Here is a 27984-nt window from a genome sequence, read left to right as displayed (position 1 = left end):
AGATTCTGTTGTCGAACCACAATTTGCGATGGCAGCTTTATTTTACATCAATGGAAAGAAATCCGTTTTGTGTAAATGTGAATACGTGTATATGTATGTCTGTTGTGTATGTGTGTGTGTGTGCGTGCGCGCGCGCGTGTGTGTGTACGCGTGTACATGTATAGAATTTTTTCTCTTGTTATCATGTATGTTATTACATAATATTACAGTGACGTGGTGGTTAAATTCAGTTTTCTCTATTTTACTCTAAGAGGCGGTTACTTCGCATCTTTCTCGAATTCCGAAACATTTATCATTTATCTAGATAACTATGAAGGGGATAACGATACAACGCTCCTGTGGCTACTACAATCGGCGTACTTCGATTCAGTTCCTTGATTGGTTCGGTAAGGCACTTGAAAGGCTACAAAAGTCTTTCCTCCCTCGCAAAATTCGACGAATATAAGACGATATGCTTCACGTTTGCAGCGTTTTCCACGCCTCGGATCACCGAGAAGAACGAGGTTCCAGATAGTTTCTATCCCGCTCTCATTTTTATCCTTTTTTTATCTTACCTTTTTCCGTTCAACGATATCCCATATACATTTAATCAAAGTGAGGCCATATTGATATCACTTATTGATAGGCCCGTTTTAGCGTGATTCGGATTACACATTTCACGTGTGTAGATAATCTGTAGGCAATTTTGGGAGAGCAATACATTTCTGTGTAGAATAACAATAGCGTTTTCGGACAACGAAAATACAGTCGCACGCAAAACATCTCTTAGACCATTGTATATCTTGTACCCCGTACAAGATATATTTATTTATTTCTCTCTATCTTCTATATTTATCTCTCAACGTTGCTAACATAATGATATATATATATATTTCTTTTTTTTCTTTTCGGAATCTTAAAGTGATAACGCACACATATTCTTTCTCGTATTTACACGAAATGCACGAGATAATACACGATATTTATAAATGCATCACGCCGAGGATCACAACTGCTAAACTACTGTACAAACTATAGTCGCGAGTATAACGCTAAAGCTCCCTACGAGAATGTACACGCATTCCTAAATGCGTTTCCCCCTGTGATGAGCACAAATGAGTGCACGTGATCCGATATAATCTCAACAAGGTGTCTGCAGTCGTGTAGAAAAACACGAGCGCGGGAATTGAAAAATTACTGCTTGCTGCGAATAGAGTTAATTTACGTTTCAACATGATGTACGAATGATTCTGCTCGCTCAAATATATGCATCGACAACGACGAGCACGGCTATTACAAACGTTAGTAAACTGAACGTTGTTACGATCTCTGAAATTAAAAATATCGGGACGTTATGTTTATAGCTACATCGATTAACGAAATACGAATATGCGAACAAATTATTTAGAAATTATTTAGAATAATCTAAATACCAAGCGTTCATTTTGAAGTTTTTTTCTTCGAAAAATTCATCATTTCTAAACCGAGAACATCTCGGTTTACTACTTTTATCCGTACGATTATTATTTATTTGATCTATTCTTCATTTATATTATTCTTCCTTTTCGATTTCAACAGCTTTGTGGATAATTAAAGTACGAAAAATTGATTCTCCGCAAGCTAATCTTTGATTTTCTTCCATGATTCGCATTTCATGCATTCGCGATCTCCGAGCAGCTTCACATAAAAATACTAGGATATGTATCCTATGACAACGTGGGTGTGTATATGTATCAAGCGCTAAACGAGATCGTTTATCTCTCTTTTCGTGTTCCTTTCTGCGTAAGGCTTCGAATCGTCGAAGCGTTCCGCTGACTGAATTACAAAAAACAATTCCGCGTTCTATGTTCTGCGTTCACTTCCCGAGCTTTTCGAACATAATTAGCTTTTCTTTAAAGCTCTTAGTGTCGGTCGACACTTCCGATATGTTTCCATTGAGCATGTTCTGCAGGTCCTCGTCGTTCTTGCTCGCCAGCAGGTTGTCAATCAGTATCTTCGTATCCTCCTGCTTGGCTACCGGTGACGTTGGCTGCGACGTGCTCATCTGCTGCTTCTTCGGATAGATGACAGAGCTGCGTTGATTGTTACCATTGTCAGCCATCCTGGTCATTATCGTGATGGCCAACAATTGTTGAATACCCAAGTTCTCCTTGGACACCGGCTCAGAGGATTGACGCCAGTAATACTTGTTGTCGGCAGAGATGAGCGACTTGGAATCCTCCGTGTCGTCTCCCATCGACGTCTGATCGGAATCGGTGGCCGCCACGTTTCTGCTAGACCAAGAGTCCTGAAAGAGATCATTAGAAATTTATTTTGAAAAACGCTCAAAGAAGATTATTAAAAATCTATCGAAAAATCAAAGCAAATTTTCTCGAGCTAACTTTCTCATTATCTTCAAATTTCTTCATTCGCTTATAAAAGTCACGCAATTTTTAAAACGGAAGAACATAAAGACGGAAGGAAAGGCATGGTTAATGCAAATTTTTATTCCGAACTCTTACGTTTTTCTCACGCTTGTCTATCACGCTCTCCGTGATCTCCTCATCCTTTCTGTCCTGTTCCAAGTCCTTCTCCAGACTGTCCAGCGTCTCGGTGCTCTCTGACGACTTGTTTCTCCTCTCCGAATCCAACGTGTCCGTGCTACCGAGCTCCGAGCTTTCGGATGATTTTTGGAGTCTCGATGGCTTTCTGGTAGGAGTCGGTCGTCTCTCCGCTTCCTGATCCTCCGTAGTGGACATCACGTCCACTACGCTGGTGCTCGGTATCCTCTTCGGCGTCCTCCTCACTCTCCTGTTCTCTAATCTATCTTCTACATCTAGATTGTCCGAGCTCTCGGAAGACATTCGTTTCGCATTTCGTCTGCCGCTCGCTTTTGGTACTGCGTCGTCGTCGAGTACCACTTCTGCGTCAACGTCGTCCTTCAGATCACCAATTTCGATCCTCTCGAAATTCTCGGTCGACTTGGAGATGCTCTTCGACAATCTCTTGCCGCGCGACAGATTAATATCCGATACGCTGCTTCTCTTCTGCAATTCCTGCAGACCGACCACCTCACCAACACAGCTGCTCTGCTCAAGCGCATCGAAGCTCTCCGACGACTTGGACATCGCCTTCGAGGTCCTGCGCGCTCGAAAGTCGAAGCTGCTGCGTCGCCGCTCGATCGAGTCGTCGCTGACTAGCGGCTCGATCGCTTCTAGACTATCCGACGATTTGGAGACGCGATCAGTGGACTTGGAGATCGGATGCAGCAGCGGTCGCCTGATGGCGATAGTCGGCTTCGCCACCTCCTCATATTCCGCCAGCTTGTCGAAGCCCTCGTCGGTGGATTTGGAGAACCAGCAGCCGGGCGCTGAGTCCAGACTATCCGGCGACTTGGACAGCCGATTCGACGAGGACCTCCTGCGCGGCAGCTTCGCCTCCAACTCCTCGAACACGTCCGAACCCTTGGAGATTCGGTTGGACGGCCGCCTGTTAACCGATATCCATCTGACCTCCGCCTGTTGTTGCTGTTGTTGTTGCTCCTCGACAGTTGCTGCCGCTGTCTCCGTGCTGCTCCGCGAGGTGGTCGTGACATCCAAGCTATCCGGCGACAACGAGGTCGCACTCGCCTTCCGTGGCAGCCGCGACTCCAGCTCTTCGAAGATGTCGGAGTTGCGCGACAGCCGGCTCGATGACTTCCTGATCACACCAACGGACTTGGGTGTCTCCGTTGTTGGTGATGCTGCATTGCTGGTCAACTGCGGCGGTTGCTGCAGCTGTTGCTGGTCCAGACTGTCCAGGGTATCCTCCGCGATGGTCGGCGGTATCAATGGCGAGCTGGAAACGTTGGGCGTCATGGCAGTTGTCGTTGTCGTTGTTAATGTTGTAGTTGACGTGGTGCGACGTGGCGGACGCCGGTTCTTCGGTCGCACCGAGATCCGGTGGTGCGCCGCCGTGTGACTCAGGCTCGCGCTTTCTAACTCCGCTGTTTAGGTGGAGAAGAGAGAATTGCAGTCAATTCAGAAGCGAATGTAGAGCGTGCGAGGTATACGAGAGTAATGCGTAATGCGTTTCCGTTGCGTCCGGTATACAGCTATTCACGAAATTGATCAAACGTTCGGGAAAAATTCCGCGGAACGTAACTGTTCAACGTAACAAAGAGCAGGAGAAGAGTACGCTTACAAAAACAAATTTTTAAGTGCGATTAAGTAATTTCGATCGTTGAGTAACTTCGAGTGGAGTAACGAAACCGCGTGTGCAGCGTTCCGCAAAACTTACGTAAATCCTCCTTGGCTACCGGAACGGTCCGATCGTGCGTGTCCTTTGTTGTTCTCGTAATCTGCATAAAAAAACCATTCCTATTACATCTAATCAATCCTAGAATTATAATTAGCACGCGATGCCAACGTATTCCGGGATCCTCCGCTCTCATCATTCAGGGCTCATAAATTACTCGAAACAAACAAAGAAAAAAGGAACGAATCCTTTGGGTGGCGAAAGAGAGAGAGCTACATTCTCATCCATCTTCCCACTCCTCGAAACTCCACATACGCATTTCAAATCTTTTCATACTCTTTAATGGAAATCGGAATCATGAAAATTCATACGCAGCCCTGGTAATACCAATATATCATACAGTTGCAATCTGTTTATTACGATTCATAAATCGCTCGGAGGGGAAACTCCAAGAGGCGCCATCCGCCTTTCTCTTGGCGGATCCCGGCGCGAATCGCGTCGCGCGTCATGCACGGCCGGGTCTTCGCGCTGCATCTCGCGACGACGCGACGACGACGATGAGAAGCGAGGAGTTCGCGCCGCGATGCGACGCGTAACGATCATAATTCGCGACGCCGTTACCGGCGTTATTCTCGACTGGCACGTCGCCCGCTCGGTCGGTCTCTAACGGTATTGACCGCCGCGGCCACTTAACCGGGATCGGCTTCGAAAACCGGTCGCAGGTGCGTCGCCGCCGCCTGCTTTCGGTACCGAAGCGGTACCAAGCGCAAGAGAGATTGCGCGCGCACCGCGAGTGGGATGACGATGACGATGATAATGATAATGATAGAAAGGCGAGAGATGGGTACGCTGATCCATTCGCCGATCCTCATAATCGCGTGCGTAATCGCGTGTGCGATTCACGCGATCCGATCGTCACGCGGCACGCTAAATGAGGCACGAACGAGCGACGCGATCGTATAACGTAATCGAACACTAACCCTTGACCCGTTAAAAGCCGCTTGCATGTCCAACGCGATGATTTAGTGCTATATATACACTATCGAGTTTTTTTCTAACAGAAATTACCTAATTAATATGAATTTTATTTTACATGTAATTTGCATTACTTAGCATTACGTAATATAAATGTTTTTAGTACTCAGTAAATCTTCAATTAATTTAAATAAATCTCCAGGACAAAATTTCTTTCATCGATTTCGTAAACCGACCGTGGATTTATCAGACATTTTTCATTATATCAATTTCATGTTATTTTCTTATGATGATTTAAAATAATGTTTAAGATGGTATTGCGTACCGATCGATCGATTATCTCGACCGTGTCGTCGACGCGAATCTGCTGCCTCGTGATCATCTGTTCCCTCGTGGCTCGGTGGATCCTGACATTTGCCACAGCTTCCGGCTGCTTCGATCTGAGACGATCCTCGATCTTGTACAATGATCTGACCGACACCACTGATGCGTCCGCGACCTTGTCCTTGCAGAGCCGTGCACACAGATCGATTACATAATTATTCGTTACTAATTTTTAACGCGATGCGCGTTGAAAAAAGAATAAAAGAATATTTATCGCGATTCGCTCTAAGGTTCCCGCTATTTATTCGTTTGATCGATTACCTCGATCATAGTGATGTCAATTCGAGTCGTATTCTCTCCCTGCGGCATCCGTTGACTTTTTGGGACGATCTTTGTCACTATTGGCGTTGGCGTTGGCATTGTCGTCGTCATCGTCGTCGTTGATCTCGCACAGCTCTCATCCTTGTTAAGGGTTGTCTCCTTGTTAAGGAATCCGATCGACACGATCGGCTGGCACTCAAACTTGCCCTTGAGTTTTCACATATTCAGATTAATTCCACTGTCATTCGTCGCGTGTGTAGGTGCGTACGATCGATGAATTACTTTCGCTCGCGCGGAGATTCGATCGACGGGATTCGTTACTCGAGCATGTTACTTCAACGTAGATGTGATGCATTTTTGCGATAAATTAATACATATTTTTATATAAAATCAGATATAAAAATATTTGATAAATTTTATATAAAAATATCTTGAGACGTATCCCAATCTAGCGGTTTAATTACTGCTATCGCTTCAAGCACTTGATCCGATACAAATGTCGCAAATAAACGAGCGGAAATAAATCTCACAAGTGCCAAAGCAAATATCCACGATTACTCGCGATGAAAAATCACGCGTATTGTCTCCGCAACGCATCCCCTCTGAGCGAATCGGCCGCGCGATCGATCGACGCGATCGACGATCTTGTCGATTTACCTCTTTCGCGCGTTCCTCTCGCGGTCCTCGTTTCACCTGCGTGGCAGGTATCTCTTTCGTCACCTGGCACGCGACGAATGCTTCCTTCTTCTGCGCGGGCAGCCTCTGTCGCGCGTCCGCCTTTGATCTCGCCCGCTCGATCTCGATCTTGCGCGTCGGCGTGGCTTTGCTGGCGCTGATCGGAGTCGGCATCTCGAATCCCGTGCTCCGATCCGAGCAACCGTAAACGCCGATGCTGATCCGTGGCGACTGTGAATCCACCGGGAAACCCGGGATGCCGTCCGGGTAGCTCTTGCATCGCGCCTTGCCCTCCTGTCGGGTCCTGTCGATCAGCCGCCGCCTTTCAACCGGATTCAGGTTCAACTGCTCGATTATCGCCCGTATGTTCGACGATATGCTGGGCTCGCGATGTGACACCACCATGATGACGATGGCGGTAGCGAGACACTTGGTGGTAATCGGATCGCGACGATGTGGTTCTTCTTCTCACGTTCCTCTTGCACGTGCACGTGCGGTTGTCCTGATTTGATCCAGAGAAATGATTTTATGCGAGCCCGCTGCCTGGAAACACGTGTCGTCGAAGCGGCGTGACGCCACGACGGTTTCCCAATCGCGAGATTTATGCGTCGGCTTCGCGGTGGCCGACTTCTCATTCGTAGGTTTAATCTAGTTTTTATTTGATAGACAATGAAATTTTTCCAAATTTTTTGTTTTTTGGATATTAAAAGCGTCACTTGAATTCCTTGTATAAGGAATATTAAAAGAATATCAAGCCGGTTTTTCTGGAATACCGTAAATTTATACTGAATTCGCAAGTCCCACGATTATCATAATTTATAATTAACTTTATAATTATATTTATATATTTTTCAATCTTGAAAGGGGATTAAAGCCTATACGCGTGTCAAAAGAGACTGTTTCCTAATTATCATAAAGGTAAACGGACTTTAAATTTATACGAGTTTATGTTTTTTTTTATTAAGATCCTGTTCGAGCATCCGATGAACTTTTCTCTTCGCGATTAGCTCGTGTTTGACTGGACTCGGCATTCACGCGTTAATACAATACTTTCTACGCGTCTTCAAAGAATACGCGGTATCACATCGGTCTCTCGTGGATTCATACTGAATCCATAGCTCCTTGCGCGACTTCATCAATCATCTCGGCTGATTTTCCGCTCGGACGCGTGGGATTCGATTTTCTACGCGCGTCCTCATAGGAATGTGGTCACGCACGTCGGTCTCCCGATCACCGCAAATTTACGCGGGTAAATACATTCGCTATCTCTCGGCTGGCATCCCGTCCGAGCATTAACGAGATTTTCCATTGAATACAAAAACGCCGCAAGACGGGAGAAACTGACAGAACAATCAAGACCGCTTTTAATGAACATCACGAGCCCGGGCCGGGATACCCAGTTTTTCGCAATTAGTTTGCGCACCCTTTCACAGAACTTCACACGGACCAAGCGGCTAGCCAGCCAGCCAGCAGCATCTCGTCCTCGTTTCCCTGACCTATAAAGGATCCACGCGATCCCGATCGCTTCCCACGCGTCGCCTCTTTCTCTCTCCTCGCCCATCGTCTTCCTATCCTCGCGATTGCAAGCCAAATTGCACGTCGTCGATCTCGATGAGATCGCCGCACGGCACTCTGCGCTGACCTCGAAAATCCTATAAATAACTGTCTTCCCTCCCGCTTATCTTCTTCTTCTTCTTCTCTTTCTTCTTCATCATTTCCCTCCCCTCTCGTTCCGCGCGACTGTCTGCTTCGTGAAGTTTGAAGTGCTGCTAATGAACTTTAAAAAGGCACTTTCCAATTCGCATAATCGATCGGCCGCGTGCTTAAGAACCCGTACTTCTTTTTTCTTCTTTTCTCCTTTCGATGTCTCGGCTAAGTGAATTTCGCACGTCTGGCCTTTCTGGATGAAATTTTTACGAGCAAGCCTCTCGTGGGAAAAACTCGAATTTCGATTTCTTCATTCCGCGTCGGTCGAGGTGGCTCGGTACCAGGCTTGGCTGGGGAACACAGGGGGGACACGGGGGGTGCGCGGGTCGAGTCGTTTCGGATCGAGTGATTCGACCTACGTAATATCGCCCACGATATTTGCTCAACACCTCCGTGATGCTTCTCGCGCAATCGTTAAGCATCGTACATTCACATTTGTCGTAACATCGCCGTGACGGTGGTGGCTGTACGTGACACAAAGGAGAAATTAAACTGCCTGGGTGCCTCGATACCGATCACGTCGGTGATTCCACTTCCACTCTCAAGGAAACGCGTGCTCTCTTAATTGCAATTCGCGTTCGCGATTGTTAATCTTACCTCTTCCGCGCGGATGAAGTTGAATTGTTCTTTCGAAGCCGACACGATCGCGCTCGACTTTCATTACGTAACCGGTAGCCCGATGTAATCGTATAATTACAAGCACGATCGAGACAGCGTTACGTCTCCTACCTACCTTGCGCCGTTGCATCGATAAACAAAAATGGGACTTCAAATTTGAAATCCGAGGTGCGAAAATAATCGCTTATGGCGAATCGGTAGATCGGCGGCGCCAAGTTGAGGGACAGAATTAACGGAACGTCGAACGATCGCCTGTGTCTCGGCTCGTAATTATGAGGTGTACGCGTATATACGCATGTTTGCACGCGGTTGTCACGCACGGCTCGGCTATCCGTATTATAGTATCCCGCAAATCTGCTCGCACCTATCTATCTATCAATACACATTTTACGTTATAAGCGGATACACGCGGATATTCGTGCGCGCTCGCTGTATGTGTCATAACGGATATTGCGGAATACAATAATTTTCTACGCAGTCGAGAGAAAGTAGTTTGCGCCGATAACTCCTGAAGAAACAAGGACTGAACGTGGTAAAGAGCTTTTTAACGTCTCGCAATTGATAATCACGCCGATTGCGTAATTCTATTCCTTCGGACGGCCGCGTTCTTGATCGGGAACGTCATTCTCGATTTTATGCTTCGAAATGTTTTGTTGTTCTCTCTCTCGAAGGAAATTCCGAGCTTCAAAGTGATTTCTGATGCAGAGTTTCGACTCAGTTTCTCTTCGAGTGCAATCACGGTTGCAATTTGCGGACGTAGAAGCGTTTCGCAATTCCGAACGCGCCCGATGAAAATACACGCCTCGGACGTGAAATGTATTATTAATCGCATTGATAATCGCTGCATTGCAAATATATTATTGGGAGAAATGCTCGAGCTGTACATTCTGCCGCGGTGCTCTCCCGGCCACGTACATTTGTTAGAAAATGCGCTATTAGAAAATAATCGCGAGCCACGCGAGATCTCGTTGCGCGATTGTGATTTCTGAACTTTTCAGGCGGACGACCGCGTGAAAGTCGCGCGCGACGAGCGAGGAGCGATTATTCGGACGTAATTTACGCGAACGGCAGGAATAAAACGTGGAACAACGCCCAGAGAAGAGCTCTCAAGCCGCGCCAACATCTATCCGCCTTTTTACGGTATCGCCGCTTCCGCGCGAGTTGATCGGCGATACGCAGGAAAAAATCGCTGTGCAATCGCGCGGGAGATAAACATCGGGCGATTTCTTCTCGATTCGATTTTCTTTTTTCTTGTTCTTTTGTCTTTTTTATGCGATATTGCGCTGTTTTCCGTGAAACGGAGCACGCGCGCGTACTTTCAAATCGCACCGAAGCTGCGTGGGCGCGCGCGATTTGCGTCACAGAAAAAGAGGATGTTGGAAATCTGGCACGCCACGCGCGAAATCACGCTCGCGTTTCCGCGGCATTGTAAAAGCCGAGGAAGCTGATACGAAATCAGGAGCGAGGAAACACCGGGGAGAGCACGGTGAAATAAAAGCGGGAATGCGGGTCAACTGCGTGGAGAAGCGCGGGTCGAACATACGCGTCGTTGAACACGAGCAGTGATTTTAAATCCTAGTGGGACCTACTGTCGCGGGCGCGGCGTTAAAGCGCGGATGAACGCGGAATTTATTATATTATCGCCGTAATAAATTATCAACTCCTGCAACTCTCTTACGTGCAATTACTACAATCATAACGATTGTTGGTGAATCACGATGTTGAAACTTTGCGAGTTTCTCCGGCCGAGAAAAAAAAATATTACGCTGAATATAAATTGACATGCCACCCTCAGAAAGGATTTCTGATAACAAGACGAAAAACATTCTTGACTCATTTAATCGTATTACAAGTATAAAAAATATGAAAATAAAACAATTTTTAATTTAAATCAGTAATTTCTATTCTTCTCTCTCGAATTAAATAAGATTGTCTTACTGTCTTGAGACAAGAGTAACATAACAAATTTATGCTTATATATTCTTGTATGTAGAATAATTTGATATTAGCGCCACTTTATAGTAGGCTTTGTCGATGTCGACGCATCATTTTCTCACAGTCGCTCGTCGACTCGGCGCTTCTGCGTCCTTTATTCCGATAAAACGGCCAATATTTATGTGTTGCAATCGAAAATCGGGAAAGTGTTTCTGTTATTTACAATGAATAAGTGCAATACTCTACAAGAAATATTAAAAGATATGGAAATGTAAGTAAGTATATACAATATACTTACTTGAGAAATAAGATTCGGGATAAGACATTTCCATATCTTTTAATATTTCTTGTAGAGTATTGCACTTATTCATTGTAAATAACAGAAACACTTTCCCGATTTTCGATTACAGCACATAAATATTGGCCGTTTTGTGCAGATTCTACAAATTCTCTTACAAGAATAGAATAAGATGTCTTTTAGATCTCACAATATTCTTAAATCAAGAATATTTTGAACTTGCTACAAATTTTTATCTAAATCCTTCTGAGAAAATTAATGAGATAGCACCAAGATTATTTTAATGTAGATTTTCGAATTTTCTATTCAAGATTAAAATATGCTTCTTTTCAATAATAAATATGATTGTCGCTATAGCGATCTTATTTTATGATAGATTAAAGAGTAATAGCATTAAGTCCAGAAATCTTTTCTGTGGGTGTGGCGCGCTATACTCCGAAGTTTCATCTTGCTTGTCGAAAATCGTGGGAGGCTATGGGCTTCGCTAATCGCAGAACGTCCGAAACGCGATTCTAACTGCTACGTGCACACGAGAAAAAGACACGGTGATTATACCCTTACGCCAGGCGGCCATTTTATTTTCCCCTTTTCACGCGCTGCCGCCGCAGCGGTCACGCTTCCAGCACCGTCCCCCGCAAACACGTTTCGAAAGAAAGAGAACTTGCTCCTAAGTGACACGGAGAGACGCACGGTTTTTTTAAGGTCCACCTAGTTCTCACGACGCGTTTCGCCATCACCGATCTAACCGGCGCTCTGCCCAAGCGCGCCGCCGCCAGAATTAATGCGACATTAATATACCCGACAGTCTACCTGCTTTCCATAAAATGCGTGCGTTCGAACTCCTTTCGATCCGTCGATCGAACGTCACGACAAAGTAAAAGTCTCCTGCCAGACGCTATCTGTATTTTTGCAACGTATTTTTTCAAACAATCGCCTCGATAAAATCACGTTTCGATAACGATGTTGCAATACTAATTAATTTGATAATATTGCCTCGCTCGATTAAAATTGTCAAACCCTAATCAAACCTAATCAAACCCTAATCAAACATTATTAAAATGAAATTAATGCCGCGAGTGTTGCTCGCATGTTGCTCACTTGGACAGCGGCATTCTTTGCGCGACAGATTGGAACGAAATAGTTGTTATATCAGAGGATTGGTTTCGTCTTGATAACGTATCATCGGTATGCCTTTGATGTGCCGTATGGAAGTGCAATAAAACGCGTTTGTCTAATCATATCAGCGATTGGACGACGTCATTTGCATGGTTATACTCAGATACTGCGAAAATGTGATTCACATGTTCTAATTTCGTTTACAAGCGTAATAAAGGATGTAGCTTAATGGCAGGAAACGGTCGTGCAATCTTCAGATATTTTAATCTCGAAAGTTTAAGTGCAATCTGGCGTACCTGGAGCGCACACGAGCAACATTATCGAGTTATCGAATATCAATATTGCGTCATATAAAGATTGAAGATAAATGTAAACTACATTCCAAAAGGCGTGAATTTCCTTTTTCAATATTAAGAAGTTTGCAAAGAAAAAAAGATTTCATGACTAAGTTCACATAATATTTTTGCCACAAGTAGAGTATCATACATAAATAATCTATAAAATTAATACTAATCTATAAAAATGTTGAAAAGTATACTGTATTATTTCAGTCTACAGCTATGATCACGAGATCTCGCGAGTTCGAGAGGAATATACGCTCACAATGTACGAGCTAACCGACAGATTCCTAATTCACGCACGGTCCAGCCGGTTGGTTGCACGCCTTTTTTCCGGCGCATAAACAACGAGCCGTTTCACGCGAGACGCATCCGCAGGAAGAAAGTGACTTCGGCTCTCGCGCAAGATCGCACGATCGCGATAGCGAAACGCGAAACATCACCGCGGGATGATTTACGGCGGCGCCAGAATTTCCCGCAACTCGCGCGAAATAAATCCGTTCGCCGCATACTGGCGATCGAGATCGAGATCCGCGGCAACGGAAATTTAAAAAAAGAAAAGGAAAAGATCGCCCGTCTGTTGCCTCGCCGCTCTGTGTGCATCGATGGGCGGCGAGAAAATTAGCATCCAAGAGAAGGAGGTGGAGGAGGCATGGGAGGTGAGAATTAAATGGAAAGTGAATACTTAAGGGAGGTTCAGCGATACTCCTCATCATCGGCGAGAAATCGAAGGCATTCCGCTCGCAGGACGTCCACGATTTGGTGAAATTAAACGTGAAACTCAAGGATCATCACGCGAGGAATCGTAAGGCGACGACGTCGTCGTGAGAAAGTTTATATGAGATATTGTGTTACCGCGCGCGTCCACTTGAAAAAGAAAATCACGACCTCGGGTTTGAAATTACACGTCGTGCTCTCCGATTGCTTATCGATATTCCTATGATCCTTTCCTATTTATTATTTGCTGTCTTTTATTTCGTTTATCGCGATCGACCGGTAACTCCTTCGCAGTGGCACATCGGAGAACAGATCTAAACAGATCGCCTCTCTGACAAGGGAGATTGTGTCACAAAGATGAAAGTTGGAAAAGATGAGAAAATGTTGCTTGTTTTCATTTCTTTCTAATCTATTAATATGATTCATTGTCGATAATGAAATGATAATAACATGATAATAAAATGATAAAAACGTACAAGTATCCTTTATATTAACGCAACCGAATGTTTCTTACAGATAGAAATTTTGCAATGAAATTACAATCAATTTCTTTGGAAAATGGATACGATGACATATTTGTGCCACCGCAACTATCGACTACCAGCGATGCGATTGATTTGAAATCTGGTGAAAGTGGGAATTTCGCGCAATCTAACAAAATTACCACGGAACGAGGGTCTCGGGGGAAGCGTTGTGCGTTACAGCTACACGTGCACCTGCCCTTGAAACGCACATGCACAGATCTACGTACGTACAAAGAAAGTAAATGGTAGATCGCAGAGCGAGATACCGGCGACCGTGCGCTCGTTATATAAATTGCGGGTGAGGTGTTTAATTCGGGCTGCCGTGGCTAATACAGCGCGGACGAACAATGCGGCAATTAAACAGCGTGCATTAACACAAAACGGTTGAGTGTTGCACACGGCGCGGTCGACGATGTTGCGAAAATTCACAGAAATTTTCACCAACTCGCTCGGCCGAATGCCCAATCTAATAATTCCCCGTTTCGCCGGCATTTAATTGCAAATTGCACCTGCGAGCGACTACGTGACGCGATAAGATATCGGCCAGCCGTTCCTCCGCTCTGAATAAGAGCCGTGATTCCGTTCCGAGTTGAGTTCTGCGGATACCGTCTAATCTAATCGCCCAACGACTTGCCCGTGATTAATAATCGCGCTAATTATGGGAAAACTGAGGGGTTTGTGAAACAGTGGTGACGATAAAAAAAGGAACTAAAAAGCTCGCGCGCATGTTTTGATTTTATTATGAATCGAATTCCTAATTCTAATAACGAATTAATATCAATTTGGAATTAAATAAATTACGTGCATTCTCGTAATTGTTGACTTTATACAATGACATTATATCAGTATCTGCCCGATATCTATCCGATAATGTTGTTCGCAGTTTTGTTTGATATAAAATATTTTAAGTTTTTAGAGAAAATCACCAACGTTACAAATTGCAGAAAACTCTGCGAAATTTATTTCTTGATGCGAGTTCTCCTTATTAAAGAGAGTCACTAGATGAGGAATTTTTAAAATGCGGTGTTTATAAGTGCGAAATTGCACGGAGTAGAACAGCAAGAGAAAGATCATGGAGAAACACGTTGCATCTTGGATTTGCATATGGCGCGCATATGTGTGTGTATTGCAATTTAAGTCTGCAATACACACGTCGAGAGAGAAAGAGATGAGTATTATTGAACACGCAGGGATGACTTATGATACTGCGATTCGACCCAGAAACGTAAGAAATTGCGGAACTGCTCGACCGAGACGTAGCTAACGACGGTAATCATTTCAAATACGAAATAAAGGACATTTGCACTGAGCGATAAAAGAATGCGAGAAGTATATACAAAAACAATTAAGATAGAAATATTGAAAAAGGTTCAAACGATACCAGATACTTCACAGATTCCTGCGATGATTTTTCATATCCGCAAAAAGCGGCGATTAACATTATTGGACGTAAACCAATAATTCTATTACTTTATTTAAATCATATAATTTACGGTTATTTTTATTACATCGCAAATGTATGACTTATTCAATAGATATTCAATACATTATTCACGTCAACTATCGTTTCAATTTAAACAAATATTTGTGTGTGTGTGTGCACAAAAATAGTTTATTCCTTTTTCTTTTTTGATTTCCTACTATTTTCGATAATAAGCTTCGAACAAGTTCAAACAAGTTTAAACAACTTCATAATTTACGAGTATCGGTGTTACCGGAGTGCAGCGACGCAGCTTCCGTGCAACAGCGAGCAACTCGAGAGAACGTGCCGACCGACTTGCGACTACTGAATTTGACACAAGAGCGTAAGGAGTTCCGCGCGCGATCAACCGTGCGAGAGGAGTCCGATAAGATCCCAGATATCGGATTCAACTACGTTCGGCCGATCGGTTAAAACGGTGCAGGAAGCATGCGAATTGCTGCTGCTGCTGTTGCTACTGCTGCGATCGGAATATCAATCTCGTTATATCCGCGACCCGTGAACGCGCGAGAGAGAAAAGCCGCGAGTCCGTTCCGATGGATGCGTTCGCGTAGCGATGCGAAGAAAGAGGAAGCACGACGATACACACGATACGCGCTAATTTCCATCCTATTCTCGTAACGACAACGAAAGTATTGTCGATCCACCAGTGATCGTTACTAGAATTGACTCAATCCGACAAAATAGTTTCTATTCTTGCTGCTTGCAGTTTGCATAGTCCCCCTACAAATATAATCACGCGCTGTTTATGGGAAATTTATTGGAGAAACGATTGCTCCAGCTGGCTGTCGCGTGAAATTCAGTTTTAATGAGACCAGAATGTGAAACCGATATCATTTGAATGTTCAGGACACGCATGTGCACGCACATTCACATGTATTCTCGCGCGATACCAAGAGCGTGATGAAACTCCGAAAGATCGCCGGCACTTCTCGCTGTTCACTGCCTCAGCGAGTCGACGGAAACGCACGTATCCGCCCTTCCGGCAGCGGCATTGCGCTCTTTCTGACTTGGCACTGTGCAGGGCGCGAATGCAATTGAAATCTATTAATCGGGAGCAAGACGCCGAGAGAGCGGAGCGCGCGCGACGTCCCAGCGGTTCGTTGGTCCCGACTGAACGGACTGGTGCTAGGCCCGACCTTCGCTTTCGGTGCGATCGATCCGGATTTTACGTAACGAGAAGCCCTTCACCCGGAGCGAAGGAGGCGGATACGGGAAACGTGATTTCCGTGGCCTGGCACGCGTCGCCGTGCGTCACGTCACGTCACGCCACGTCGTGTCACACGTGCGGAAAACACGGGTCGCGGCACGGTACTGACTCGGTCGAGTCGAGTCAAGTCGAGTCGAGTCGAGTCGAGTCGAGTCGCGGATCCTGGCTCTGCCGTCCCGCTGGACTCGAGCGGGTAGAAGTGGCAAGTGCCGGTCGGACCAAGTGGTGGAGGGTCAGGAACGTACACGGACACATCGCGCGCCATGACTTATGGCGTTTACTTTAGGGAAACGAATTTCAATCGCGCTCAGAAAGCGGCTAACTACATCGTGATTCCGCATCGGATTAATGCGAAAGTGATTGAAACTCGGAACGTACAAGCGCGTGTTCAAGCTGTGTTTCCTTCAGGAATTCTGCTTGAAAACACATCGGGAAGTAATTAGATGAACCTTGCGTTTTTCAATTCATTACAAATTGGTATTTTAATTTTTAATAAGAAATTTCTATGTTTTTTGATTCAGTGTTGCTGTTCAATTAATCTCACAAGTATAGCTTACTCTTTCAAGATATTCATCTAAATACTTCAACTACAAATTTATACAAAACATTATTTTTTATTTATTTTAATTTATTTATCTTAATTCTTAGGAACAATTATAAAAGAATCGGTAATTCCTTGCGGTAACTTTCTCAAGGAATATTCAAATACATTCAGAAATGTGTCGTCGAGATAAAAATTGATGCTTTCATTCGCAAGTCATTGCATTCGCAAATGCAGAATATGATGTTATTTCTCCAGCGAAGAATGTCGAGTCTTGTACGTCCCTGTGAGCGCTTAATGGCCCCTGACAAGAAATAAAGAGAGGCGAGGTACGATCGAGAAGGCTGATCTACGAGGAATCGGCCGAGCTGCGCACGGTAACGGTGCTACTCGTCTCTCTGCTTGCCAGCTGTTGGCTGGAGCAAGAGTACGAGAGCTCTGCCCGATCGCCTCCTCCATTCGTCATCTCTCTAGCTCAACATCGTCCCGGCACAGCGAGGAAAGAAAAGAGTAAAAGCAATCCTCACCATGAAGAGCGAATACTAACATCGTTAAAATCACGAAATATTATTATTCATACAATATATGATGATCATAACTTGATTAAATCTGTATTCAATCAGGATTACAGATCGAGGTGGAAAGTTTGTTAACATTTACGATTCGTTAACGAATTTTTTCTGAGAGGATTGAATCAGTCGGAGTTTCGTGTGTTGCACGCGTTTAAAAAAAGTAACCGTGTCTCGCTATTTGTTTTTTACGCTCGTGCGAAATGTGAGGCTCGCGAGAGTTAATATTAGAATCGACCGATACGGACTCGCCGATTGCTCTTTGACGCGACTCAACAGCTGCTGCTGCTGCTGCTATTGTAATTAATGTTGCAAGCCGATATCCGTTCCGCGAAACGGTCTATATTCTCTTCACCGCCATTCACTTACAACTCGCGGCTGCACCTTTCTCGGGATATTAACGAGAGCCTTTCCCGGCTCGTCATCGTCGTCGCCGTGCGCGCAAATTGTTGCCGTGCGACCGGCTCGAGAACACCGCCGATCGGTAGTCGGATCATCGAACGCTGCACTTTCGTGCACTGCGTTTACTGCGTCTTCCTCCTTTGACGCGGAACGGGTAAACGGATCATGACCGGAAGAGGCGCGAGCGCCGAGCGCGAGATCGATCGAAATCGCGCTTATTGGAACGGATCGTGTCGATCCCGATCAGCGGTTCGAGATCCCGGCGAGATCCGGGCAAAAAGGAATCGGCGGAAAAACTACGCGCACAGAGCGAGCGTTATTCCGTGTCACTGCGGAATTCCTAGCGACGAGCGATAATGAATTCCGCCGTGCTGAGATATGCTAATAAAGTGTGTTTAAACGTATGCAGAAAGTCGCCTCGATATGCGGCGAACAAAGTACTCCAAATATATTACCGTTTCGTTCCACGTGTTCAAAAGAAAGCTGTAATAAATTGGCGAGAAATCTCGAAGATCTATTCGTATCCTTTCTCCCTGTGCAATCATCTTACTCCCGCAGCTTCCGCGCCGTTTCGAATATGTAATTCTAGCGAATTATTATTTAATTTCATCGATTTGTGAAAGCAACTCATAGATTTCGGATTACGTGCTTCAAAGCCAACGTGCAAGTTTGCGGATTTGTCAGGCTTTACAACTAATTATGCAAACGATGGAAGCAGTGGCGACGTGGTCGTTACGTCATCCCGTAAGGACTCGTAATCCTCGTAAGGACTTATAGGGATTCCTCGGCCTTGCCGGCTACGCGGCAAATCATTTCATACGCGATTCAGCAAATGCCAAGCAAATACCAAACCGACTTAAAGACAGTCCCGTGGGTTCGCCTCGCAAATGTCAAGCTACGTACGTGGTGATTAGCGGCCGCGTGACCCCCATAAATCTCGCGTCGATTATCCAAAACTGCCCTGGCGTACGAACCGAGCGAGGGGGCATGCAAAATCCGGGGCGCTTACGTACGTTACGACACGCACGTGCGTGTGCACGTGCGACGTTTCAAACGGGGTAAACGACACGCTGTAAATCTTCCGGGTGAAATGATTCATCGTCCTCGCGACTAACGATTCCGCTTCCGCAATCGTTACTTCAAGGCTTGGAGTTTCGCATGTCATTGTTCGCATTCAATTAACTTTGTTAATTCGAATTTATCTTGCGACCGAGATCCTTAAATCCCCCCTCCCCCCATAAAAGTTTCTTCGTCTCGCGTGAATACGAAATTAAAAAATAATGTGCTAAAATAGTGTATGTGGCTTCTACGAAATTATCCCGAAAATTTATGAGTCTGCAAAATTTTCCATTGTTCGTTTCGTCCTCGAAGCGTGACGAAATTAAGCCCCCCAAACGTGCTTCGTCGTCCGTCCACTCGTCATCGTTGATTCTCTTTAGAGGAAACGATCGATCGCTTGCCGAGTCAATGAACTCGCTCTCGACATCACTCGAGAGACTCTCGGAATTCACAATGTGCTCAAAAAGAAGGAAGAAAGAAAAAGCTTCGAGCAAATGCTCGATCAATAATAAAACGCGAAAAGATACTTGATCTTTGCACCGCTAAAGTATGCTATGTTCGCAAAAACAGCTGCACGATTACGCGCGCGAGTTGAGCGTAATCGCTTGCGGTAAATTTACGATAGATAAACTATATACATACAGAGGAGATATCGTGTAACGATAAATGTATCAAAATAAACGTGCATGGCAAGCATAAATACAAGTACACGCGCAGATATAGCAAACGTTATTGACGATCAAATCGTTTACTCGGGCTCGGATTTATTGGGGCTTATCCGTAAAACGTCCGATGACATGGATATCTGCGATACTTCCTGCGAAAGGAAAAAAGATAACGCGATATTCCTGGAGCCTCGTCGTGCTATAATCGCCGATCGTCGATTGATAGCGAAAAAGAGGCAGGTCCGCTCGTTTTCTACTTGCACAAGCGTTTTCTCGCTCGGTTGCACCCGAGACATCGTCGCTAATTACGACGCTTTACGTAATATCGAGAAAGTGCGTTCAGATACGTGTGCGCACGCTTGTTTAAAAAAAAGGGAAAGAAAAAATTCACCCTGATGGCACGGCCATATCGCGGGCAAATAAATCGCCAAGACTCGCGGAGGTCAATAACTGTTACATCATCGTTAATGCGCACGGATGTCATCGATAATGATACAAGTTGCTACGCCGATTGCAAACGTAATAACGGCAATACGGATTTTTTCCAAAGTTGTTTTGAATTTATTAAGTCCTCGTTTAACGGGCGCCATACTAGAATCTCAATTCTTTTTTTGTACGTTCAGTAGGTTTTGCGCTATTATAATCGTCGATGCAATTCTTTCGTAAGGATATGAAAAGATTGTCTTACCGAAATTTGTTGAAATACATTTGCAGAGACATTTTTAATTCTCATCTGTGCTGTGAAAAGTTTCATCCCGTCAAAATGGCGAGCCAATTTAATTATACGTGGATCAGTAATGACCAACTAGTACCCTCTCGCGGAGATTCCCACGTTCATTAACGCCGTGACGATTTGTAAAACGTACAAATATTGCCATCTACCTGAACTATGAACAATGAATTAAACTCCGGAACTATTTTACCGACATACGTTACAGTAAAATGCTAACTTTTTAACCAACTTTTTACACTGCCTTACCGATGTTATCCTTACCATATTATCGACCGTTTTTACAGGAAAATTTACAATTTGACATCATTCATGCCTCATAATATGAACAAAGAGCTAATAATTAGCATTATTCTAAAAATCGTCTACATTAATTAATGTCAATCGCGAAATTAAAGAAAAATTAAAAACAAAGAAAAGAAATCTACTTAAACATTTACCTGCAAATAACAAAATAATAAATAATATTTTTATCAAGTGCGCGAAAGTGGCAATAAGATATCGGGGGCAGTAATACATCTCATATATTTGCTTCATCGCGAGAAAAAATTGATTTCAAATCGATCAAAAGATTCATAGAAGAAGCTCAATAAAACTCGATATCTCTTATCTGCGATAATATTAACGCAGCTGCATCAGTAGTACGTTTTATCTGTAATAAGTTTTTTTAGAATGGTATATAAAACTTAATTGCATTACTGTATCTGTCACGAAGAAAAACAATCAAAGACACTGCCGTCAGTGTTAGTTGTCTCAGTGCTTTAAACAAACGTAAATAACTAATAAAAGATAACGACGAATTGTTTCAAGACAGTGTAAAATCTAAACTATTACAGCAAATTTAAATAACTAAGAGATATTGCTGTAATAAAACTGCAATTCTCGAATTCACGTTATAATATTCCACACAATTCAAATAATTAAAATTAAAAGTATTATTTCGACAACGTGGCAATTAAAGTTCATCGCACAGTTTTGCACGTTTTCACGCTTTAGCAACAAGATAATAATAAAATATGATACGAATATATGTCGTGAACACAGGACGGAGTAACACTGCTGAGGCAGAGGCGCGTCGAAACGCTCGACGCGTTGATCCATGCACCGCTGCCAGGCCACGGGCCAAGTAACAGTAAACTTTGTATCGTGCCCCCGCTATATTACGCCTCTCGCCTTCTACGTGTTCCGCGCTCGCTATCGAAACGTCGTTTGCTCCCCCCGTATTCTCCGCCGACATCACCCTCGTCGTTTCTGACGTTTACATCCTTCGTTCGATTAATTCGATCCCCGGCCACGTGTTTGCACGTTACAGCGGAACCTCACGTAATCTCAATTTTTCTCCGAGATTGAAAATCGGCTCGCCGATCTTCACCCGAGGATTTCAGGCGGGTAATCATCTTGCAGCGGTAGACACAATAAATGTTACCCGTGATCAAATATTTCACGCTCGCGATTCTAACGTAATTTGACGGTGGAGTTTATTCTACGGTGGAGTTCGCGCGTAACGAACGCACGACTGGAAGAAATAATAACGCTTTCGATTTGATTGACTGCTTGTGATCAATTCTCCTGCCAATGCAAAAATAAAATCCATTGGCATTTTTCATCAATAACAACGGCAATGATGACGAGGATGACGACGACGATGAAGCGCAGTAACGATGGTACAATGACGTGGCGCACGTGTTTTAATAGCTCGCGAAAACTGAGTCAGTGCCGAGACGACAAAGAGCGCGATTTTGCGGAGTGCGGCTCGGCCCGATACAAACCGGGCGTATTGTTTCAACAGTTGTCGTCCGTCACGGAGCCCGCAATAATGGTCGACGGAGATTCATCGTCGTGCAGAGACGGAAATAATGATAGCACGGGCAAGGCACGCGGGTACGAGAGAGAAAGAAAGAGAAACGGAACAACGCGCGGAGAGAATGCCGTAAAAGGGACGCGACGCGCGTTACCGTGTTCGGCTTCGTTCTCTTTTCCTCCTCCCTTGTTCTACCATCGCGATTCCATCTTCATTGTCTTACATCTCGCGGGACGCTCGCTCTCGCATTGAAAGACCCGTAAACGTGTCACGAGCCAAAAATATCTCCCGTTACGGACGCGATGACAAATTCGGATTCCCCCTAGTTCATTGCGTTTTGTCACTTTTCGTTCCGTAAACGAGCGCAGAATGTGTGAACATGTGAAAATGGATTCAGCTGTGTACACCGTACAGAGTACAGGCTTCTTTTAGAGAGAATTGTGCATTGTTAATAACGTAACGTGATAGCAATATTAATTACTACTGCTATTGGCAATTATCCTACAATGATTAATACGTGATATATTTGCATGTTATTAATATTGATAATAACCTGTGGATGCTATTATAAATTAATTTTAGCAAATAGGCCAATCATCATTCTGCCATCCACCTCATTCATCATTTCGCTATTCTAACTTGTTAGTTTAATTGTAATTTCGCTGCAACCTCGATGTTATTAACGTCGCGTAAAATAATCAGCTATTATTATGCAGAATATTTTGTAAGGATTTCAAGGACATGGTTTGTCGATAATAATCGTTCACTGCGTCAAGTGCATCGTGGGAGGAAGAGATAAACGTCGGCGCGGATAAACACGAGACAATCAAAAGATATTCGGAAGAACTTTAAACGCAATATACGACGACAGCTATGTGAGCCTCGACGCAGCTTTATCATTTACCGCGTCGGACAATGAACGAAATATCAGTGCATCCACGGATGCACGCGGACCACAAAGGGTTTCCTGCTAACGTTTTCTCACTGATGGGACTGCGTCATTGTTTCTAGCTACCACACGATTGCAACGTGGAAGCCGTACTTCTAAGCTTTCCGAGTACCACGATAAATATACAGCGTGTTAGTCGTCAGCGACAATTTTACAGAATTGTCGCAGAATTCTACATTCTATCGCCAACAAATAAAAAACAGCCTGCATATCTCATCGACTAAAATAAAGTATCGAAACACACGATCCTTCGATCGAGCGACGATCTTAAAAATTCCCGTTAACCAGCTCGACTCGTGTAACTGCTCGTCCGCCCGCATGCGGGGTGATAACGATTTACTAACTAACGCGAGTCGCGTAAAAGGTAATCGGCGAGAGCGGGCTGTTCCCACGATATTTCGTTGGCAGCGCGTGCACGAGAGCTTATCTAACAGAAAGAGAGAGAGAGACGGGATTAACGGGGTCGCTATCGGGTCCGCCGTTCGCCACCTGTTGCCGATCGCGGAAATTCGCCGGGTGATTCACGATGGTCTTCATTTAACGGGACATTCGGGAACGGTGCGTTTCTTCCCTTTTCCCGGCGGGACGAACGGCGGAACTCATAGGACGCGTTGTCTCTCATGGGATCACGATGGGCTTACCTTCGCTTGCTGGCTCTCCTCCGCGCTGCCGCTGCTCCTCTCTCCATGTCGCTCGAAAACGGAGAAGCGGTTCTGGAAAATAAAAAAGCAATTAATTCGTTGCAACACCGAATGCAATACCGAAGATAAAACGGTCCTCAGGCGAGCAACGAATATTCTCGAATATTCCCAGCGTCGCGAGCAAACACATTAAGGGGGGAGCCTGCTTTAGAACGCTGAAAATAAGGTATATTTTACGAATTATTTTTGGAGAAACTATACAGCGGATCATTATAAAACTTTGATGCATTTATTAGTACATGTTTAAAGATAAAAAAATTATTTTTTGATTTGAATATATCGCTTGTAGAGGTCGTCCTGGAGAAATCTTAGTGCAGCCGCGTCGCCGGCATTGCAAATTGGTGAGCATTCTCCTGCCTCCAAATTTCGTCTAAACTGAAAAATTGAAATATCCTCTCGTTATTTATGAATTCCCATCGTCGATGAACCAAAGAGAGAAGAAAAAAGTTGAAAAGTGCCAAAATGGTGGAGCTTAGAACACAAAAGTACGATTTTTAGGCAAAGTTTTTGAACTTTTTCATGCAAAAATAATTGTTTAACTTAATGTTTTTATGAATATTAAAGGTTCATCGACGATGGGAATTCATAAATAACGAGAAAATATTTCAATTTTTCAGTTTGGATGAAATTTGGAGGCAGGAGAATGCTCACCAATTTACAATGCCTCCAGGACGACCTCTACAGGCGATATATTCAAATAAAAAAATAATTTTTTTTATCTTTAAACATGTACTAATAAATACATCAAAGTTTTATAATGATCCGCTGTATAGTTTCTCCAAAAAAATTCGTAAAATTATACCTTATTTTCAACGTTCTAAAGCAGGCTCCCCCCTTAACGCGCCTGCAGCGATTCAAGCGAGGTAAATGATAAATCACTCGCGCGATGCTTAGCGTGCGGATAAACATATGTACTTTTACCGCGCGGAAACGGGAGAGAGACCAGGGACCGAACGTGAATGTGACGTAAGGAATGAAAGTCGATGACAGACTGTCGCCGCGACGGGATTGCGATTTTTGAGCGTTCACCCGGAGAAAGTTCACGCGAACGAGGATTAACGTGCAGAAGAGGAGGAGCCTTTCCATCTTACTCCACTTCCTCCACTTCCTCTTGCTTTCTTCTTACCCCAATCTTGCTCCGCAAGGTGGACACTATCGAAGACACGAGGAACACCTTGCTCAGCACTTTTCGCACGGATTTCGGGCGGTCCGCGTCGTTGCTCATTTCGGAAGAAACTGCACACGCTTCGTTATCGATACACGCACCGTCACATCACGATCAAGTTGATATCGTTACATCATCGTCCGAAGAAAGCCGAGGGACACAGGGCGCGGTCCGGCGAGGAGGACCGGACAGTACGGACGAAAATCGGGCGATTGAATCGGCGATCGCGGTACCCACTGCCGCACCACCGCGACGCGCGAGCGATACTAGACAGCCGCTGATCGAAACTCACGCTCGACGCTGCATCGGTACCGATATACCAAGAGTAAAAAGCACACGCTCGTCGCGCGCGCGCGCGCGTGAACGCGCTTTATCTCACCTCGGTGGTTTCCTGCTGATACCGCTCGCCGACCGCCTGAAACGCAAAAGCGAAACGTGACGTCAGTTATTCTGCTTGGAGTATATGTAATGTGTTGGGGAAAAATGGGTGAAATGCACGGGTAATTATCCACGGCGCGTGAAGCTATCACCGCCTCTGTCTCTATTAAGAGCGGCAACTTTCCTTCATATTCGCCGAGTCTCGCGCTGCTCGCAGCAAAAATGAAAATAGAATTTACCTTTTGCAGATTTCGTAATTCAGAAAATAGTGATTACGCAGACGAAAGGTAACGTTGCAATTAAAAAATGAAATATATTATGAGTGTAAGTGCAGCCAAATTTCCAATTGATATACAATATATTCAAATAATAAAATTAATCCACTCACGTGCGCTATATTCGACGTGTCCGGCGAGGTCGCCGAGGCCAGTTGGTTCCGGTTCTCTATGACCGTCTTGATCTGCTCGAGTACCTGCGAACAGAACAAGCGGAGGTCAGTAATTATGCAGTGCGTGTGTCATTTTCAGAAATCTCATGGCCCAGAAACACGTAACTCGAGATAACCATCTGTTACTTTCTTCCCAGGACAATTATACGTGTTAAATGCGCAAGAGCTCGAAATAAAGACACCGTTTCTCTGACACGACGTACGTCGCACATGCGGAATGCCGCGCATTTTAGTACATGCCGTCGAAAATAAAGATACGTTTCCACGACGGAGAAACAGAGTGATAAAAATTGTTACGCGCGAAAAGTTTATTGCCGAAAGCGGTTCTTTTACGAGCTACTTTAAAAAGTGCCCCGCGAAGAGCCGTCGCAAATTACCCGAAGGGATATCCGGTGCCTCTGCGCGACATGGTGATTATTGTACTCCTTGTGCTCGATGATCTCGCTGCTCTTCCTGGCCTGCCTCCGCTGGAACAAGACAAAGGAAACGTTCAGATAGAATCCGTTCGCGGAGAAGAGCAGAGCCGACTCTCATCCCAGCGAATCTCGCGACGGAGAATTTTCCATGCGAGCGCGAAAACCGTCCGTGACTTTCCTCGAGTATCAGGACGGAACGCGCTCCTCATTTTTCCCGCCGAAGATAGAAAGGATGGAAAGGATCGTCCTACATCCCGCGGCGTTCCGATATCGTGTATTATCCGATAATTATTCGATCGCGATAATTGCGGCTCCGCCGGAAGAGCGTGCGACTCGCAATAATCGCCATTCTGATCGGAGCGTGACATGTAATTCGCCGGCACGCAAATCATCGATACAGAACAAAATTCATCTTCCGAGCTAACAGTCGCGTCGCGAATCTGCAATGTATACCCTGAGATAGCTCGTAATCAACGCCCCATTCTAGTCCAAGCGTAAAATACAATTTCCCGTGCAAGTCTCTAAACAAAATCGAAATGAGATGCTCGAAGAAGCACCGCGCATGCGTGAGCGAGCGCGATTCTTCGCTCCGACGTGAAAATTAGAAGACAAGTCACGAGTCGATAGTGGACACGTGTAATCGCGTAACTTGATTCGCACGTGCTTAGAATGCCGCGGGCTTTCCTGGTGCTCGCGAGATGAGACGAGCCGAGGAGGGCTCAGACTGCGTTTTTGCGGCCGTTTACGCTTCACGCGATAGCGAGCACGACTCCGCGAATCCGCACACTCGCGTGCAATTTTCACGTATATGTAAATGATATAAAGAAAACGCACATATAATATCGCCAGGCGCGGACACGACGTCGCGCACGAGCATCAGGACTTGCGTCACGATTAACGAGCTTCGAGAGATAATTCTAACGTCGCGGTAAAAGGGAAATTTTATGAATCCTTTGCGTGAACGATTATGGAAATATTCTGTTGATTCTTCAATCATCAAGGAAAGTAATCTGCGATGATTTAATTCACCGTTACATAAATTATATATGCATTTTTATGAATAATTGCTTTACTCATTTGTTTCAACGAATAACTAGATTATCGCAGTATTAACGCATTGCATGATGCTGTTCATTGCATGATATCGAGTTCATAAATTTATAAACTTAGATACACGAAGAGATACACATAAAACTCCTCCTTCCATCTCACGTGTCTTTGAAAACTTTTGCGCTGAATATTTTTCAAGAAGATTGCTGTATATGTTTCGAGCTCCGATTTAAATAATCCACGAATCCTCGTGACTAGTCTCTTGAGAAATACGTTAAAAGTGGCTGAAAGACGTTCCACGGGAACGATATGCGACATCTGAATAAGAGAACAACTGACCTCGAGCGTCGCCAAGCTGGCCAGCGAGGAGAGAGGCCGAGTGTGAGGAACTTCTCCCGGGAAAACGCTGTCGTGCGATACTGACAATTTACCGGCGCCTCCTCGTAACTTTACAAAGTTGTCCTCTGTGCCGCCCCTCCGGAGGAATATGCTAAAAGAGGAGAAATAACTGTTCAATAAAGAGCACGTTAAAAATTAAGATCTTCTTGAGTTCCCTAAATAATGGCGTTATTATTGACAATGAACATTATAAGTTCAATCAAACAAATCCACTCTTAAAAAAGCCGTGAATCAAATCGAAATCATTGTTGCCTCTTTTCCATGACGCTGATTGGTTAT

The 27984-nt window shown here is 44.6% G+C and overlaps 1 protein-coding gene across 7 annotated transcripts in view; it reads right to left on the bottom strand.

Annotated features, from left to right (window-relative positions):
- Positions 1 to 12: 12 nt before the first annotated feature.
- The window catches only part of LOC105284196 (uncharacterized protein DDB_G0284459), a 60559-nt gene continuing 32587 nt past the window's right edge, over positions 13 to 27984 (bottom strand). For 5 of the 7 annotated variants that reach the window (XM_011347533.3, XM_011347531.3, XM_011347532.3 and 2 more), the window contains 8 exons: positions 27646 to 27796; positions 26218 to 26307; positions 25781 to 25864; positions 25394 to 25429; positions 23790 to 23861; positions 4237 to 4297; positions 2481 to 3943; positions 13 to 2266 (listed from right to left, as the gene is read on the bottom strand). In XM_011347533.3, coding sequence (XP_011345835.1) covers positions 1835 to 2266; positions 2481 to 3943; positions 4237 to 4297; positions 23790 to 23861; positions 25394 to 25429; positions 25781 to 25864; positions 26218 to 26307; positions 27646 to 27796 — 2389 coding nt within the window. In that variant the 3' untranslated portion in view covers positions 13 to 1834. Of the gene's footprint in view, positions 2267 to 2480; positions 3944 to 4236; positions 4298 to 5494; positions 5675 to 5814; positions 6022 to 6471; positions 6992 to 16090; positions 20813 to 23789; positions 23862 to 25393; positions 25430 to 25780; positions 25865 to 26217; positions 26308 to 27645; positions 27797 to 27984 lie in introns of those variants that run through there. The other 2 variants (XM_011347535.3, XM_011347536.3) reach the window with 2 other exon arrangements.

This window comes from Ooceraea biroi, chromosome 12, assembly GCF_003672135.1.
Source record: "Ooceraea biroi isolate clonal line C1 chromosome 12, Obir_v5.4, whole genome shotgun sequence".
Classification (NCBI taxonomy): domain Eukaryota; kingdom Metazoa; phylum Arthropoda; class Insecta; order Hymenoptera; family Formicidae; genus Ooceraea; species Ooceraea biroi.
The sequence above is the reverse complement of the archived record's forward strand: the minus strand, read 5'-3'. Positions and strand labels throughout refer to the sequence as shown.